The sequence below is a fragment of the Epinephelus lanceolatus genome, chromosome 13 (assembly GCF_041903045.1).
Source record: "Epinephelus lanceolatus isolate andai-2023 chromosome 13, ASM4190304v1, whole genome shotgun sequence".
In the NCBI taxonomy this organism is placed as follows: domain Eukaryota; kingdom Metazoa; phylum Chordata; class Actinopteri; order Perciformes; family Serranidae; genus Epinephelus; species Epinephelus lanceolatus.
This window is the reverse complement of record NC_135746.1, coordinates 9,566,729-9,585,241: the sequence shown is the minus strand read 5'-3', so window position 1 is coordinate 9,585,241 and position 18,513 is coordinate 9,566,729. Positions and strand designations below refer to the sequence as shown.

At 42.6% G+C, this 18,513-nt stretch overlaps 1 protein-coding gene across 2 annotated transcripts; it reads left to right on the top strand.

The window, feature by feature from the left end:
* Positions 1–4,284: 4,284 nt before the first annotated feature.
* On the top strand, positions 4,285–17,877 carry tdrd6a (tudor domain containing 6a). 2 transcript variants are annotated; one of them, XM_033648370.2, is made up of 15 exons: positions 4,285–11,143; positions 11,375–11,454; positions 11,574–11,654; positions 11,842–11,887; positions 12,875–12,954; positions 13,152–13,206; positions 13,721–13,788; positions 13,877–13,928; positions 14,555–14,658; positions 15,043–15,094; positions 15,227–15,279; positions 15,369–15,423; positions 15,515–15,588; positions 17,070–17,124; positions 17,354–17,877. In XM_033648370.2, the coding sequence occupies exons 1-15, from the start codon at positions 4,285–4,287 to the stop codon at positions 17,443–17,445; spliced, it is 7,806 nt and encodes a 2,601-aa protein (XP_033504261.2). In that variant the 3' UTR covers positions 17,446–17,877. The 2 variants fall into 2 exon arrangements, with proteins under 2 accessions (XP_033504261.2, XP_033504262.2); XM_033648371.2 differs by having other exon boundaries at positions 13,877–13,940.
* Positions 17,878–18,513: the final 636 nt, after the last annotated feature.

The following is an 18,513-nucleotide window of genomic DNA, read 5'->3' as shown; positions in this document are numbered from 1 at the left end:
ACTTAGGCGATAATCAACCAAATAAAACTTTTAAGACACAAAATGTTTTGTGTTGAATCATGCTGCTGCTCCTGTTTACACATTATGAGTGACACAGTGGATGATAAAACGCACTCTGAGTGATGTTTCCTTTTGTTTCCATCCTGTCAGTGTGGGGAAGGAGCTGGTGAAATAACTGAGGCAACACTTTCCCCATCAGCCTTTCGAAAGTGTTTCTTTGAAACAAAACATATAGAGACTTGAGCAATGCATTTGGCGTTTTGTTCCTTTCAAGACTTTTAAGAGTTACAGCAGTCAGAGGAAGACGTGTCATTTCAGTGTTCACAAACAGCAGCTTTAATCTGCAAGTGGTAAATGAAAATGTGATTAATTTGGTTATTCTTTTTTTTTATTCTTTTGTTTTTGGCACAAGTTGCCCCAAAAAAGCATTCTTGAAGAGATAAGAATAGAGACCAGTCACTGTTTTAAATGAGACCACATATCTTTTCTCACCACCCCTCAGCTTCAATAATCATGTCTCATCTATCTTAATAACCTTGGTTATTTGTATAATCCCCTTCAAAAATAAATTGGTGTTTAAGGAAGCTCTTAAATCTGTAGGTGTTTAAAGATTCTACTCCAGTTGCCTTAAAATGGACCTTTCCCCCAATAATATGAGGTGTAAACTCATTTTTGAGCACATTTTGTGAACCTTACCCCAAAATGCAGATACAATACCAAAAAAGAGAGACTGTTGACTCATCAGCATTGATCTGATTCTCTAATACCCCGTGTATTTAGCATTTTTCTATGAGCCAGAAACTTATAAATTATTCTTAATTGAAAATACTAGGGATGCACTGATCCGATATCTGGATCGAATATCGCCCCGATATCATCAAAATAGATGATACCTGAGGCGATCCTTTGCCTTTAAATCTATTGCGACGCGAGCTATGTCAAACGTCATGGAGCGAAGGAGAGAATCTGCTGTGTGGAGGTATTGTTTATTTTTGTTAAAAATAAATAGTTCATCATTGCTTTAATCTGTTTCATCTTGTTTCATTTTATCTTAGGAAAGAACTGTGTAGTCATCAATGCCTGATGCCTCTAGTCTTTTCTGTTCTATGTTACGGTCAACTTCAGGTCAACCATGGTATTGGATTGGTATCGACTGATACTCAAAGCCACAGCATCGGGAATGGTAACTGAAAAAGCTGGATCGGTGCATCTCTAGAAAATACCTTGTGAATGAGTCAACGGTTGTTTTATATACTGTATCAAACCAAAAACCAGTTTCCATGGTATAGGGCAGTCGAGAGAATCCTCCCATTTTTGATAAGTAGGCTTCTGTATGGAATATTTCCCAAGGACCAGTATGTTAAATTAAAATGATAAATGTTTTGGTTTATCTTTCTGTTTTGCAACCATCTGTGTTTTTTTTATAGCTGGTTGACAAACTAACAGTTGATCATTTCCATCATTATTTTTACTTTTCTAGTGCACTCTAAGAGCAGAAACCAATTGATTAACGTCTTTTTTCTTAATAAACTTTAACAGAGACCTACAGTAATGCAGTAATGTGGTGATACATTTGGTCTTCAAATACTAGTTTTTTAAGTATTTTTATTGCATTATTATCTGTACTGTGTAGATGGTAGGAACAAAAAAAAAAGGCGCGGGGTCAACACCGACAGTTCCGGGTCAAGGATGAAAAACGGGGGGGAAAAAAAAAAATCGGACTTTTCCGGAGTTTCTCGGCAGTCGGCACGCGCGTGCTTCAAGCTAACCGCCGTTAGCTTCTGTCTAACCGTCACTAACGTCTGTTTGCTGCGGAGTTTGTTAACGTTTTGGCTCTGCTGAAGAATTTTTGGAGGCAGTTAACGGACCATCAGTCACAACAGCGGATACCGGAGCAAAAACACCGGGACTGGACCGACACCGGGCGGCTGAAGGTGAAAAGTTTCGGTGGTCGGAGCAACGCTAGCGCCGCCGCGGCTGTGCGCATAGTCTCTGGGTCCACGGTCATTTGGTGAACCTGTGCTAACCGTCATTGTCGTGACTTCAAGAAGACTCAAGAAATAAAACAGGTGAGTTATTGTGTGTCTGTCGAGTTACTGCTAAGTAACGTAATATATTAAATCATAATGCTAATGTGCTGGCTGATGATGATTGACCGTGCCGCAGTTTGCTAACGGCAGGTGCTAACTTTAGTAACTGTTAGCTTAACTACATCCGGTTGTAAGGTGGTTAGCTAACATTCAACATGTCCCTGTTGTAGCACTTTATTTATCTCACTGTGCAGTGTTGGGTTTATTTTTCTGGAAGGTCTGTGGTAGTTTTATGATTTATAAAAATAAGTGATAGTGATTCGTGAGCTAAATGTTACCGGTCATACAGCAAACCGACATTTTTAACGGTTGTTAAACGGTTGTTGTGTGTGTAAAAAAAATGAAAGTCATTATGTTAGTAAGTCATGTGTTTCTGTAAAGCCTCATATGGTCTTTAGAAAAAGTAGTTGTGTAGGATTGTTGTTGTAATAAATAACTTATAAATAGAACAATTCATGCATAAAACGCAAAACATCTGTGATGGAGAAAAAGATGATAAAAGAGTATGATTAAATACAAGATAAAGTAAAATCCAATTCAAACTACATGCTAAGACAAGATAAAATGTGTCATAGGTTTGAAAGTTGAACAGATTTCGAGCCCCCAGGCAGACTGTTGTTGTTTTTCAGGGTCGCAGGTTTTTGTCTTTGTGGCTCATTTTGTGTCACTGGATAATAAGGTTGAAAAACAAGACACTTTTATAATGTCTTTCTGTCATAAGAACGTTTGCCTACTGTCACAGGAGTTTGGTGGTGTAGTGTGGGTGTGTCAGGTTCACTGCAGAGTATGTTTAATAAGGGAGGGGTCTGATGATGGTGACTGAACATGTGTCTGAAGCAACTCATAATGACGATGGCAATGTGTTTGTGCTTTGGTCATTCAGATAATATGGAGCAGAAGTAGAGCCTGAGTTTAACATTGGTTGCTCTAATTAAGTACATTAGCTACTAGCACAGCTGCACAATTAATCAGAAATATTATTGACATCTCAATAGGTCTAAGTGCAATATCCAAATTGCATGAACTGGAACATTTTGATAAAGGTAAAATGTGTCATTTATTACGTTATAAATGAAGCATGGTGGTGCCACAGAGATGCGTGGGCCTGTAAATTATATTCCAGATGTAAGGCAACATGCTAGTTTGGTGTAGACCCCAGTGACCCCATTTTTTTTCTCTGTGAAAATTAAATGCAAAAATAACAATTCCCCAAATTGCGACTCATTTTGCCATATCTGTCAAAATAATATTATAATATGATTTATTTTTGCATATTGAGCAACCCAGTGAGCACGACTGCACCACCACGTTGCAGTAAACACATAACAGTGACTTTGACTTTCAGTTACAGGGTGGCCTTATTTGTGTTGCTAAGAACCAGTCAATGAGCAGTTAGAGCAACCTGTGAAGAAAAAAACATATATAAATAAAGTTGTGTAAAGTTTTAGCATCTGTAAACAAATTAAAAATATCTAGAAAGTTTTTTTTTTTTTTTTTGAAGTCAACGGTTGTCACTTTAAGGTTTGTATTATTTGAAAGATGCGTGATCAAGAAAATATAATATCCATTATAAAATTTGGGCAACCTATGTTATCAAACAGGTTTTAGGGCAAGTTTATGCCTATTTTAAGTTATATGAATATTAGGGGTGGGGGAAAAATCGATACAGCATAGTATTGCGATATTTTGCGTGGCAATTTTGTATCAATACATGAAAGCTAAGTTTTGATTCTTTTATTACACCGAATATTAATATTGCAACTAAAAATTTAACTTTGATAGAAAACTTAAATAATACAATCAGTTGCTGCAATAAAAATGACTGACACAAAATAAACAGACTGAAACCTTATTAGATAAAACAAATGTTATTTGTTCAATAACATCTAGGATTACACTGTCATAAACCAAAAACATCAAATTATTTTATCCAACCAACACCCTAAAACTTAAAGATATGCTAAGGAAATGATGGGCAAATTAATCTGGAATGAAAATTGTTAGTTGCAGCCCTTATTATGATCTGCCCTCTACAATGCATTGGAACAATAATTCTTGGTGAGTCATATTTAAATGTGTTTTTGTGTGTGTGTATGCTGTGTGCCTTGTGTTTTCCAGATAACATCCAGTGCTCACAGCTGTGTTGACGAGAGGTGACAAATCATGAGTAGCTGGATCTCATGAAACTGCCAAAATGTCTTCAATCAAAGGACTTCCTACAAGAGGATCAGATGTAACAGTTCTCATAACCAGGTCTCACTTGCATCCCCAGTGTGTGCTCGTAGAGTTCTGGGGAAAATTTTGCCAGGAGAGGACAGCAGATTATGAGTACCTCGCTGAAGACATTCAGTCTCCCGGAAACTCATTTCAAGAGTTTGAAGGGAATCCTGGTGACCAGTGCTTGGTTCAGATAGATGGTATTTGGTACAGGTCCCGCATAGTGTCAAGAAGCGGCCTGAAATGCAGTGTGTTCCTCATTGACAAAGGAAGGACATGTAACACCACCACAAGTAAGTTGGCATGGGGTAAGAAGCAGCACTTCCACCTGCCACCTGAAGTGGAATTTTGTGTGCTAGCTAACGTGTTACCCCTCACGCCTGAGAACAGATGGTCCCCAGTGGCTCTCGAATTTCTGAAATCTCTGTCTGGAAGGTCTGTGAAGGCACATGTGCAGGATGTACTGGTGCCACATAGAACATTTCTCCTGCACATCCCCTGCATATCCAAACAAATGTATGAGATGGGAATTGCAAAGAAGCTGTCCCCAGATGCGTTTCAGGGCTTTGTTCTTAAGTCACTGCAGCCCCATAGTGGAGCCTTAGTGTCTCCAGAGGCTCAGATTTCCATGGGAGCAGTTGAGCAACTGCACAAGAAAGAGCTCTATATGTACCCAGAGCTGCCAGCAGGAACTGTGGAAACTGTCATCGTCACTGAGGTGACAAATCCGCAGCGGATTTTTTGCCAGTTGAAGGTCTTCTCACAAGAGTTGAAGAAACTCTCAGGGCAGTTGACACAGCGCTGTGAAGGCAGAATGGCCAATTGCATTGTAGGGCAAGACATGATTGGGTTTCCATGCGCTGCAAGAGGAAGTGATGGCAGGTGGTACCGCTCTGTTCTACAACAGGTTTTCCCAAACAACAATGTGGTGGAAGTGTTGAACGTCGACTATGGAACCAAACAGATTGTTCCAGTGGAGAATGTCAGACCACTGGCTCTCGAGTTCTTCAGGATGCCCGTTGTGACTTACATCTGTTCCCTCCATGGAATCATTGACAAAGGGGTCGGATGGACAACAAGCCAGGTTGAGTATCTTAGGACGCTTCTCCTGCAAAAGACAGTGATTGCCAAATTTGAGTACCAAAGTATTTCTGAGGGTGTTCACTATGTCACGCTTTACGGGGATGAAAACACAAACATTAACAACATGTTTGGTACCAAAGAGAGCTGTTTTCTAGAGGGAGAAAAAACTCTTGGAGATTACGCCATCTGTAGAACTGCAGGGAGCCGCCAGCATCCAGCTCAGCAAGAGAGGAATCAGAGAAAGATGTTCTCTTTAGGACAGGAAGAAGATGGAAAAGATGAGAAAGGAATGGCAGAGAAGTTGCCAGCTGAAGACCTTGCTCTCAATTCATCACATGTGGCAGTTGTTCCGCATGTATCTGACCCATCTGAGTTTTGGATCCAAACCCAGAACTATGCAAATGAGTTGGACGAACTGATGGATAGCATTTACCACCTGTACTCAGATTCAGTGAATAAAGATGTGGTGAGAAATCCGACAGTTGGGCTCTACTGTGCTGCCAAGGCAGAAGACAGTGAGTTCTACAGAGCAACTGTGGCTGAACTTGGCGAGCAACAGGTCAAGGTGTTCTTTGTTGATTATGGAAACACTGAAGTGGTTGACAGGGGCAACATCAGGACCCTTCCAGATGAGCTCAAAAAGCTGCCATGTCTTTCACTGAAGTGCTCTCTGGCTGGTGTCAGGCCGAAAGATGGGAGATGGAGTCCAGATGCCTGTGACTTTTTCATCAAAGCAGTCACAGATAAAGAACTAACTGTACATGTGACAGCAAAACATGATGAGGGCTATGTTGTCCAACTTAAAGACCCCAAAGCTCAGGGAGAAAGAGATCTCAGCACACTGATGTGCAGTTCTGGCTTTGCTGAAAGGGCTGAGATACAGAGACAACCCAAAGCCAAAATGACCACACAACCTGCCATTCTGCCACAACTTACAGATGCCAGGCTCTCAGGTGTATGCAGGAACAAAGCAGTGTCTTTCCAGACCCCATTCACAGTTGGCTCTGCCAGTAATGAAAGACTTACTGCATTCAAGGAGCACATGTTTCCCATTGGAAGTGTCCTTGATGTCAGTGTGTCCTACATAGAAAGCCCAAATGACTTCTGGTGTCAACTAGTACAGAATGCAGGGCACTTGAAATTGCTCATGCATGACATACAGGCTCATTATGCAGGCAGTGAGTTTCAGCCCTTTGTGGAAACAGCTTGTGTTGCTCGCCACCCTGATAATGGAATGTGGTACAGGGCCCTTGTAATTCACAAACATGAAACGGCTGATGTGGATGTGCTGTTTGTCGACTATGGCCAGACGGAGACCATCTCCCTCTTTGACCTGAGGAGGATCAGCCCGCAATTCCTCAATCTGCGTGGCCAAGCTTTTCGATGCAGTCTGTTAAACCCTGTTGACCCAACATCCGCCATAAACGAGTGGAGCGAAGAAGCAGTAGCAAGGTTCCAAAACTTTGTGGAAACTGCAGCATCCAACTTTGTGATTTTGAAGTGCACCATATATGCCGTTATGTACAGTGAGCAGAAGATTGTTTTCAACATTGTGGATCTCGAAACTCCCTTTGAGAGTGTCTGCACCACTATGGCCAATCTAGTCAAAAGCATGCCTCCAAGCATGGCTGCTGGACCATCTTTCCGTCTGGACACGTACTACTACTCAACGCACAACATCAAAACTGGAAAAGAGGAGCAGGTCACAGTGACATGTGTGAACACTGTCAGTCAGTTCTACTGCCAGCTCGAGAGGAACGCTGATGTGATGAAAGATCTCAAGAAGAAAGTGAACAATCTCTGTCATCAGCTTGAAAATGTAAAGCTCCCAACAGTCTTTGCAACTTTGTGCTTTGCGAAGTACACTGATGGGCAGTGGTACAGGGGACAGATTAAGGCCACAAAGCCAGCGATTCTGGTTCACTTTGTGGATTATGGTGACACCATCAAAGTGGAAAAATCAGATTTGCTCCCAGTTCCCAGAGAGGCTAAAGACATCATGTCTGTGCCTGTGCAAGCAGTTGTGTGTAGTCTCTCCGATTTCCCTGCCGATGTTCCCAGTGAGGTAAATGCCTGGTTTGAGACAAGTGTGACAGAATGTAAATTTCGAGCACTAGTTGTGGCCCGAGAGCCTGATGGGAAACTCCTGGTAGAGCTGTATCATGGAAACACTCAGGTTAATTCAAAGATGAAGAAGATGTTTCAGATTAAGATGCACACAGAGACAAATGTTGTCCACCAGGGTCGGAGAGCACTTGAGGCTTCCACAAACCATGCACAAAAGACTCCAAAAGTTGTCCCAAAACAAGCTGCTGAAACGGAAGATCACACTCAAATCTCAACGAAAAATGTCTCCGCCCCCAAACCAGCACGACGCGTGAGGGATGCCAAGGTCAAAAGTGCTCCGTTAGAGCTGTATATACCTCCACACCAAAGGCAGTCCTGTAAAAGCACACCAGGCAATACAGGAAATGGTTCTGAGCCCGGAGGTGCCCAAATCAAACCAAGAAGGAAATGTCCTCCCATAGACAACGAACAGCTCATCAAATCCACATCACCTGGCACAGAATCTCAGAAGGAAAGCAATGCTGAAAAATTCCCTAAACTTGCAGACCTGCCCTCAAAATCTATCGCATCAGATATGGAAGCAGATATTTATGTCTCGCACTGCAACAGCCCATTGAGTTTCTATGTGCAACTTGTCAGAGAGGAGGATGGAATTTTCTCCCTTGTGGAAAAGCTAAATGATCCCCAATTCATCCCCCAAACCAACGACATCAAAGACCTGCATCCAGGTGATCTGGTTCAAGCAGAGTTTGCAGATGATTCCTCGTGGTATCGAGCAGTTGTAAGAGAGATTCACGGAGAAACGATGGCTCTTGTTGAGTTTGTTGATTTTGGAAACACAGCAAAGGTGCCAATTGCCAAGATAGGCAGACTCCATAAGTCTTTCTTGGAACTTCCTGTGTACAGCACACACTGTATGCTGAGTGAGGCTGCAGGTCTTGGAAAAGAGGAAGTGCCTGACCCAGAAGTGGTGTCAGCTTTCAAAAAAGACATTGGTGGCAATGGAGAAAAGGTTCTCAAGTGCCATTTCATCAGCCAGTCAGGATCTGTTTGGGAAGTCAGTCTTCAAGACAGTGGTGTGAATGTCATGTGTAAAGTACCTACTAGACGCTCAACCGATGCTTCTGAAATCGGTTCAGAGAAACTTCAGCAAGTCGAGGAAAAGCCTGCCCAGAATTCTGACATCAGGAAACTGTCAGAAAATTCAGAAAAACCACCACTGAACTCCTACCACCAGCAAGTGTTTATAGAGGGACAAAAGTTGGAGGTCTACATCACAGCTATAAATGACGCTCAGACCTTTTGGTGTCAGTCTGCAGACTCGGAAGAACTTGATAAGATTACATCAGGTGTCTCAGAAGTGGGCAGTGCAGTTGATCACAAACATATTGATCCAGGCTCAGCCTCTCCTGGCAGCCCATGTGTTGCTCTCTTTTCAGACGATCAGTTTTGGTACCGCGCAGAGGTCATTGACAAAAATGGAGATGAGCTTTCTGTTCTCTTCGTGGACTATGGAAACAAGTCCTATGTCAACATTACAGATGTGAGGGAAATGCCCCCTGATCTGATGGAAACTACTCCTCAGGCATTTCTGTGTGAGCTTGAGGGCTTTGATGCTTCTCACGGATCCTGGGACAGTGGTGCAGTAGATGAGCTGTCAGCGCTTACAACAGACAAAGTGTTACAGCTGACTGTCACCAGAGTAGCAAGAGAAGAAGGAAGAATCAAATGCCTCGTGTGGATGGAATGTGAGGGCCAGGGGATAAATGAGGCAATGAAAACCTGGTGGAAGAGCTCCAAGATGGAAAATGAACCTGGTGCAGTTGGACTGATCACTTTGAAAGAGACTGCACCACCCGAGGACCAACCAGAGTATCCTGAAAGTCAAGAAATGGATAATACTGATACTTACATTCACCCTCAGAGGGACCCCAGTGAAGAGCAGAGCACTGGTGAGCTTGTCGACCCCCAAGCAGATATTTTGCCATGTGATGGTGGCATCGATCCATCACTTGAAAAAAAGGGTGGAAAGGGAAGTTTGACCTTGACCTATGTTAAGAGAGCAGGTGAAACTGATGAAGGCACAGAAGAGGAGGGTTCCTCAGTTGACACTATTGGACTAGATGATTTAAATCCTCCATTGGAAGAGAACCCTACAGAAGTCATAGATGAGTCAGAGATTGAAACAACCGTCTTTGAGTCTCTGGATGAGAACCTCACTGAGGCCACAGATGAGTTAGAGATTGCAGTAGCTGCATTTAAATTACTGGATGAGAACCCCAAAGAGGCTGCAGATCAGTCAGTGATTGTATCTCTTGTATATGAGTCTCTGGATGAGAACTCTGTAAAGGCCACAGACGAGTCAGAGATAGTAACTATAGACTCTGAGTCTCCAGATGAGAACCCCACAGAGGCCACGGACAAGTCAGAGATTGCAACGACTGTGTTGGAGTCCCTGGATGAGAACACTGTGGAGACTGTAAATGAGTCAATGATTGTACTGCTTGGATATGAATCTCTTGATGAGAACCCTACAGAGGCCACAGACGAGTCAGTGATGGCAATGACTGCATCAGAGTCTCAGGATGAGAACCTTACAGAGGCCACAGATGAGTCAGAGACAGTAACGACTCACTCTGAGACTCTGGATGAGATCCCCACAGAGGCCACAGATGAATCAGAGACAGTAACGACTCACTCTGAGACTCTGGATGAGAACCCCACAGAGGCCACAGATGAATCAGAGAAAGTAACGACTCACTCTGAGACTCTGAATGAGAACCCCGCAGAGGCCACAGACGAGTCAGAGACAGTAACAACTGACTTTGAGACTCTGGATGAGATCCCCACAGAGGCCACAGGCGAGTCAGAGACAGTAGTGACTCACTCTGAGACTCTGAATGAGAACCCTGCAGAGGCCACAGACGAGTCAGAGACAGTAACAACTGACTTTGAGACTCTGGATGAGAACCCCACAGAGGCCACAGGCGAGTCAGAGACAGTAGTGACTCACTCTGAGATTCTGGATGAGAACCCCGCAGAGGTCACAGACGAGTCAGAGACAGTAACGACTCACTCTGAGACTCTGGATGAGAACCCCACAGAGGCCACAGACCAGTCAGAGACAGTAGCAACTCACTCTGAGACTCTGGATGAGAACCCCACAGAGGCCACAGACGAGTCAGAGACAGTAGGGACTCACTCTGAGACTCTGAATGAGAACCTCGCAGAGGCCACAGACGAGTCAGAGACAGTAGGGACTCACTCTGAGACTCTGAATGAGAACCCCGCAGAGGCCACAGACGAGTCAGAGACAGTAACAACTGACTTTGAGACTCTGGATGAGAACCCCCCAGAGGCCACAGACGAGTCAGAGACAGTAGCAACTCACTCTGAGACTCTGGATGAGAACCCCACAGAGGCCACAGACGAGCCAGAGACAGTAACGACTCACTCTGAGACTCTGGATGAGAACCCTGCAGAGGCCACAGACGAGTCAGAGACAGTAACGACCGACTCTGAGACTCTGGATGAGAACCCTACAGAGGCCATAGACGATTCAGAGATAGCAACGGTTGCAATAGAGGCCATAGATGAGGTGGAGATCCTAACAACTGACTCGTCTCTGATTGAAGAGGTTAATAACAACAGGATGGAAAGCAGCTTTGACATCATGAATTTTTCTGGTAAGCAACAGTTTTTTCTTTTAATCTTTGTTTTGGATTAGTAAACAATATGTTGCATTTCCTGACCATCAAATAAGCAGTTGACCGTAAATTAATACATGGGGAATCATGTCAGTATGGACAGTAAACATATTTAGTACTCTGATTATATCTTATGTGCATGTAAAGTTTGGTCAATTAACCTTGTTAATAATTTTACATTTGTTGTTTCTTATTTTGTTGCATTTTCAGATTCAGCCGAGGAAAGAGACAACAGTGAGGTTACCACTGCAGTGGACATCCCACCTACCAGTATGACAACAGTGAAAATGGTAAATTGTGTGACACTGATTTAGGTGCATAGTAGGTGTGAACGTCTATACTGCTGACTTGAGTACATATGGTGAAACAGACTTGATGATATCTAATTAGGTGTTGTATTCTTTTAAAGGTTCCCTGTGAAGCTTTCAGTCTCAGGGAGAGTGAAGATCTGCTGGAGACACAGGAGAGCATTTCTGAAGACTTGAAGCAGGTACATCACATCGATCTGATCTTCAGCTGTACTTCATCTCCATACAAAGCACGTAGTGAGATTAGATCTTTTGATGATCCGTGTCTGAAAAAAGACACTTAGAAAAAACTGTGGTCATGGAGTAAAATACTTGCAAAGACATGATTTTTTTTAAAACTGTGGTTTTACTTGTTTTGTCATCTTGTAGATTCAGACTGAACTGGTGCGGCCCTGCTGCGTGCCTCCTGTGTTTGGTGAGTGATTACTTATTCTGACCATGTAACACTCATACAGTATGGGCTAAGGGTACCAAGTAAAATGACATTTTTAAGGCTAGCTATCGATTAGCCTACAACACACTGAGTGTGTCTCATATGTCATACTTCTGTTAGTACACTTCAGTGTAGTACACTATGTACTTTGCGTGGTGCACTGAGTTTAACAAGGTAGTGTTGCCTCAAATCATGCACTGATGTTTTGCACTTAACAAAAGTGACAGCGGCTTTCCTTTTTCTTTTCTTTGTTGGTCATCTTCTTTTTAAACTGCAAATTGCAAACGGACGGTGGAGCATCATCGCCAACATTTGACCACTATCTCCGCCCACAAAGACACCAAACTTGTGCCACATCCGTGCTGGTTAAAATGTGCTGCCATAGCCAAGAGCAACTTAGCTAGCCAGCAAGCTAACGTTAGTCTTCGCATTATTGTTTGCTGTACCAAACCATTACAGACCCAACAAACATTACTGACTGCCTCTATTCGACAACAGTTTTGGTACTTAGTGCAAAAACATGTATAACTAACATCTGTATAACACGGCGGTGTTCACTGTAGCCAGCTCAGGCTCCTTGTTGTCCCCAGCTGCCATGTCAAAAGTTGAGAAGTTTGTGATGTAGCAAAGATGGCGACCGTTGAGGTTGAGAAGTGTCCATCTTTCCATGCTCAATGTTTGGACCGTTTTGAGTGTGCCAGTAGTACACTGCATTTTCCCGTACTATGCAGTGTGAATGCACTTAACTATTAAGTGTGTAGTACAGAGGTATGTGATGTGAGACACCCTGACTGTAGCTTCAGGTAAATAAAATGAAGACAGAAAGTCGGAGTGCATCTTTGCTTTATAGGCAATTAGGTAAAACACTCATTCACATAAATTTGGTTAGCTAACATAAGTGCAGTGTGTAACACTGCGTGTGCTGTGAAATGACTGTATTTTGATGATGGACTGTGATTGTCTTCATAGATGTTCCTACAAAGTGTGAAATGGGAGCTGGAGATGAAGTGCCAAAGGAAGAGCTGCCATGTGTTACCACACATGTGGAGGTAATGTTATGGACATACAGGGATTTGGATGGTGTTTTTACCAGTACTTGTGTTCTTCTGAAAGCCTCGTCCTGAACGGTCCAATAAGAATATGGGTCTTGTTACACCTTGTTGATCTTTGTTCCTGTGTATGACATGACATCATTGACGTAAAGTGCATCAGACAGGTCAGTGATGGATACTCTGTTCTGTTGCAGAGTGACTTGATGACTGCAGAGGAGAGCTCAGCTCATTATGAGGATACAGATTCAGGTTTGATGACATCATCATTTGTCAAACTGAATTTTGGGATTAAACACCTTTCAGGCATTTCCCATTCATTGTCATTTGGCATCTGTGTGTGTGATCCAAACAAAGAAAGGCAACCACGAGTCGAACATGGAGTGAAATGTCCCTTTAAGCATCTGACTAGCTGTTAGCTAACATGCTTTTTACCTTGCGTTGCTGTTTCCTGTACAGATTATACTAACTATGGTGGTAAAGTCATGTAACTTTGTCCCCCACTTGTCACAGAAGGCCCACCTCTCAGTTCATCTGATTGGACGCTTTTTGGCTCTGATTTGAAGTTTTTCCAATGACTCCAAAGCAGCGAGCAAAACACTCAGCTGATAAAACACGCTCTGACTGACAAGGCCAAATGAATCATTTGCTTGCGTTAAAGGGGCTTCTTGGTTTATCTGATATTGTTTCCTAAGTGTGGAAGCACTTGGAAGCCTCTATGTGTCACATTTGATATCATGTGAATAATCTGTCTTTGTGTCTGCAGCCCTGAGAGCTGACGCTGACACAGCAGCCAGTGAGTCACAGATCTGCACAGCTTCCTCTCAGGATTCGGTAAAGGATTTAAACCCACAGAATTCTGAAGTGAACCTGAAACAGTGATCACACCTGATATGTGAATTTTGTCTTTGTTGCTGCTCAGGGTGACGGGGTTGAAGAGTTGACCTGTTGTGTTGAAGAAGCCTGTTTGACAGGTATCTGCACAGGTATCACACCTCAGTGGTGACTGAATAAACAGCAAAACAATGTGCCTGGCAGAACGTGTCATTACCATGGAACTTGACAGTCTTACCACAGTGTTGCTTTACACTGGGCCACACTGCCTGCATGAGCAGAGCTGCTCAGGCACAGCGTGGCTGATCTAGAGATTTGGAGTCACCTATTTTTTCCCATGTGACACGTGTGGTTTGCAGAAATAGACAGTGAAAATGATTCATTTGGACATCATACTGGCAACATTACACCTGTCACTACAGTTTCAGTATTTATATCAGTAGAGTAACTAACAGACATGTTTAACTCAACACTTAATTTCCATTTTAAATGAAAGCTTTTCAGCCTCTTATGTGGACAGAATCCCTTCATTTTTTTAACACAGCCTTTATTGTGGCTGTGTGAGACAGACTCAGTGTAGAGATACAAGGCTGGCAGGCAGCAGTGCCACAGCAGCAGTGCAGTCCATGTGAACATAGATTCCGTGAAGCAGCCGTCACGCGCTGCTCACACAGGCAGTGTGATCCAGTTGTTTGCATTGGGAGCAACATTATTTCTGATTACTGTCTTACCAGTGATTTGGCTTCTTTATTCCTTTGCTCTGCAGATCCAAACGAGCCAGGTGATGATGTCACAGTCAGCAGTGAAAGAGAAGAAAGTCTCAGCAGCATGACAGCAGAGGACATTCAGGCTCTGTGGCTGCAGCTCAGGGTGGGTACAGCACAGATGACTTTAATCTTAAGAGGCTGTTTAGAGGTGAACACCATCAGTTACTGTCAGTGCAGTGGGTATTCTCTGTCCCATATATCAACTCTGGTGGCTGAGCGAAAATCAGCAAAAAAAAATCCAGTGTCCACAGAAAAATTCTCCAAAAATGATTCTGTATTAATTTTAAACAAAAAATAGTACATTGCTCAAAAAGTATAAATTTAAGTCTTCATAAAGATTCTAAGAATAAACTAAGGATTCCTTAAAAATGAAAGCATGTTGTGTTGACGAGCTGCAGTGTGGCGTGTCCACGTGTTACATGATGCGCTGCTTGGCGACACTGGTGTGTTTTCAGCTTTAGCGAATTGGTTGTGTGTTCTGTTTCAGATTCAGTCAGCGACTGAAGATGAGACTGCTCTTCACCAAGATCCACCCACAGGTTTGTTGCTCATCTTCATTACTTGTATATCAGATTGGAAAGGTCTTCCTCTGGGATCTCTTTACATTCTTTATAGTATATTTTATATTTTAGGTGACAGTTCATTGAAAATGTGTGTGTGTGTGTTTGCAGCTCTGCCATCTGACACTGAGCCACAGGTCCACTCAGTTCCCTGTCAGCATTTGGTAATAAAAAAATTAGTCGACGTCATTCTAAAATGAAACGCATAAACATGACAGTACTGACGGATGATTCTGTCTTCATTGTTCTTCAGAGTGACCTGGATGAAGAGGTGACGTGTCTCGTTGGTCCGACAGACGTCAGCAGAGGTATCTGACCTGATGGACACAATAATGTGTGAGCTACGTGCGATGAATTAGACATAAATTAATTTCCAAATCAATATTTTATTGATGGCAGAAACAGATGATGAGTCTGAAGCTGAGACAGAGGACAGTGAGCAGCTGCTGAACACAGCCACCAGTCAGGAAGAGGTAACTGTTTGTATTCAGAGGCACAGATGAAGCCAGTGGGTGGTTACATTCATTCTAATGTCCACAGAGATGATGTCCAAATGTTTACAGATGCTTGTAAACCTAATGGATGTGTGGAGATAAACAGCATGTGTTTATCAGAGGCAGAGCTGTGGACTCGAGTCACATGATGTGGAATCAAGTCAGACTTGTACGTAACTCAAACTTAATTCAACATCGACAGCTGTCTACAAATACGTGTCTAAAGCCCTCCGTGTCAGCAGACGCACTAAATATCTTCCAGGGACACAAAACAAAACATACACACGTCAGCACCTCTGCTAGAGAAAATCTTTGAGGACACACACTTTATTTTATTTAGGCATAAAACATATAACAACATACATTATTAGTTAGAAAGAATAGTCTTCCAGAAAATGTCTTACAAATTCGGGAAGAGAAAGTTGCAGTGTTTTTTCTAATATAAGATGAGTTTACAACAACATTCACATGGTAGTGGTCAAAGGTTAAGGTCCCGATCACACAGGAAGTGTTTCAGCAGCTGGAGGTGCTTTGTGAAATAGTTTTTAATGAGAATGAAGCTTTTTTGCTTTTTCGTGTTGCTACAAGCCTCGTTTTTCTGCGCTCTGGGCACCTGGTGTTTTTGTCGCAGTGCTCTGAGCTCCTCGAGTTGAAAAAACTTCAGCTCAGAGCAGAAAAGCGCCTCACGTCCATTGGGATGATTTGAGAGGCGGGCCTTCTGTGGTCGTCACGACAACAAGTTTTAAATTGATTTTATTACTCTTGTCTAAGCTTACATTTGGTGACGAGGGCATTGTGACTTGTTTAGAACTCAATGCTCAAAGTTTAGGACTTGGAACTCACCTTGGGACTTGTTAGCCTCGACTCGGGACTTGAGTCAGGACCTGAGTGACCTACTTGTGACTGATGAGGTGTATTATGTAGCGGTAGACTCACTCACATATAAAGCAAAGCTGATGTTGGTTGTTTGTCAGTGCAAGTCGCCATTTTTCTTTCTTTGCCAGCTTCTCAACCTTTGTCATGGTGGCACAAGGGGACAACAAGGAGCCTGTTAGTGACAATCATACTGACATATCACCTTTCACCACAGTTTCCTGAATATATAAGTATTTCTTTTGAACTCAACACTTCGTGTTTTTGTCTCAGATTAAACACCCTCTGACCCTCTTGAGCCTCTTTGTTTGTAAAAGGCTTTTATTATGAAATATTTGCAGGAGCGGGTTGTTGACACTGCAGTGGCTTGCATGGCTCCATAGATGAGGAGTATCATCTTTTAGTTGTGAAAACACAGTAGATACAACAGCAGGCAGCTCTGTTAGTGTGAGCAATGCATGTGTGCGAGCTGCAGCAGTTCAGCGAGGCCGCCGTCATGCACTGCTCACGCAGGCAGTGTGGCCCGAGTGTAATAAGATCAAAACACACTCCCTGTCTACGGTTATAATTTGTTGATGATTTTACAGGATTTCAGTGATGGTATGCTCGAGGACAAAATGTCGTCTGCTGCTGACAGTTTTGGTGAGTGATGCTGTGAATACTTGATAATTATATCAGTTTGGGTCAAATACAACATTGTTAGCATGAAGCAGTCGTCACATACATCAAAGAAAATTACAGGGATCATCAGCTGCTCTCTGGTGTGAAGCACGACTCTGTTACCTGTGTGTGTTTCATTTACAGGATGTTGTGTATGCTCTGTGATGAGTTTCATGTGATGTTAAATAACTGTATTTTTGTTGTGTTTCAGAGGCGCAGCTCTCACAGAGAACTCATCTCTCTCTGATTATCAACGAAGGCTCTGCTGATCCGCGGCTGGCTGAGCGGCAGCCAGAGGAGTAACCACCTCCTGTTTCCTTTGTCTCCATCACACACATTTATCAACTGTTTGCTTTCAGTTCCAACAGGTTCAACTTCAGTGTTTCTTTCTTTACTGTTTGCTTCTACGCGCTCAGTGTGGTCTTGATTTATTGGATAGAGCCGGCAGCTCATCTTCATCCTTTGGCCCAGCGGCTCATTTTGTCGTTGAAACACAAGCTTCTGGTGAAAAGTGTTTGTGCACAGTCACAGTTTGTGTCCATGTGTTGCTCTGTTGTTACACATGATCTGTTCTGTTAAAGTGCCACATAATTCTTTGAAAGTGCTGAATCTTTTGTTGAATATAAAACACAGATTAAAGTGGTTGATGTGAAACGCACAGTTTTCAGGACAGTTTTTGTATTTTGTGTGAATATATGCATGCGTTGAAGATATTTATGTTGGCACAATAAATATTACAGATCTTTAGAGATGAGTCGTGGTTTTCTTTCCTTCTTGCAGTGCAGATTAAAGGGATACTTAGGATTTTTTTTTAACGGGCTGTATGAGAAATTTACCTTTAGTCAATGTGTTACCTTCAGTAGATGGAGGTTGGCTCACCCCAAGTTTTGAGAAGCAGAGAGGAGTACTGACACAGAAGCTAAGCAGCGTACTGCTGTGGATGGGGGCAGCAAAAATCTAACAGTTTAAGTGTATGCTGTATTGATATTTTCATTGATGTTTTTAGGCAGCTAAAATTTGTTTTGCTGCTGCCCCATTTGCTTAGCTTCCATCTTGGTACTCCAGCCTGCTTCTCCAAACTGGGAGTGTGTTGACTGACATCAACTGGAGGTAATGCACTTATAAAGATCCAAACTGTGTCTTTTAATTTTAAAAAATATATATAAAGTTACATCTGGGTGTATTTCCCTGTTGGCAGCTCTAGTTTGTGAAGAAATAAAATGTTACCTGGTATTTTTTCTGTGATGTGATAATTTAACAGCTGTTGCTTGTGGACTTTGTAGTTTTAGCCTTCGCACCAGTTTCTCCTCTCACAGCATTACAAGGTTTAAACTCAATTAACAAACATGGAAAATGAAGCCACACAAACCA

Coding starts and splice junctions, on each gene's coding strand:
- tdrd6a (XM_033648371.2), top strand. CDS start 4,285: ATGTCTTCAATCAAAGGACTTCCTACAAGAGGATCAGATGTAACAGTT. Junction 11,888..12,874: donor CTGCGTGCCTCCTGTGTTTG/GTGAGTGATTAC, acceptor TTGTCTTCATAG/ATGTTCCTACAAAGTGTGAA. Junction 13,941..14,554: donor TTTGACAGGTATCTGCACAG/GTATCACACCTC, acceptor TTTGCTCTGCAG/ATCCAAACGAGCCAGGTGAT.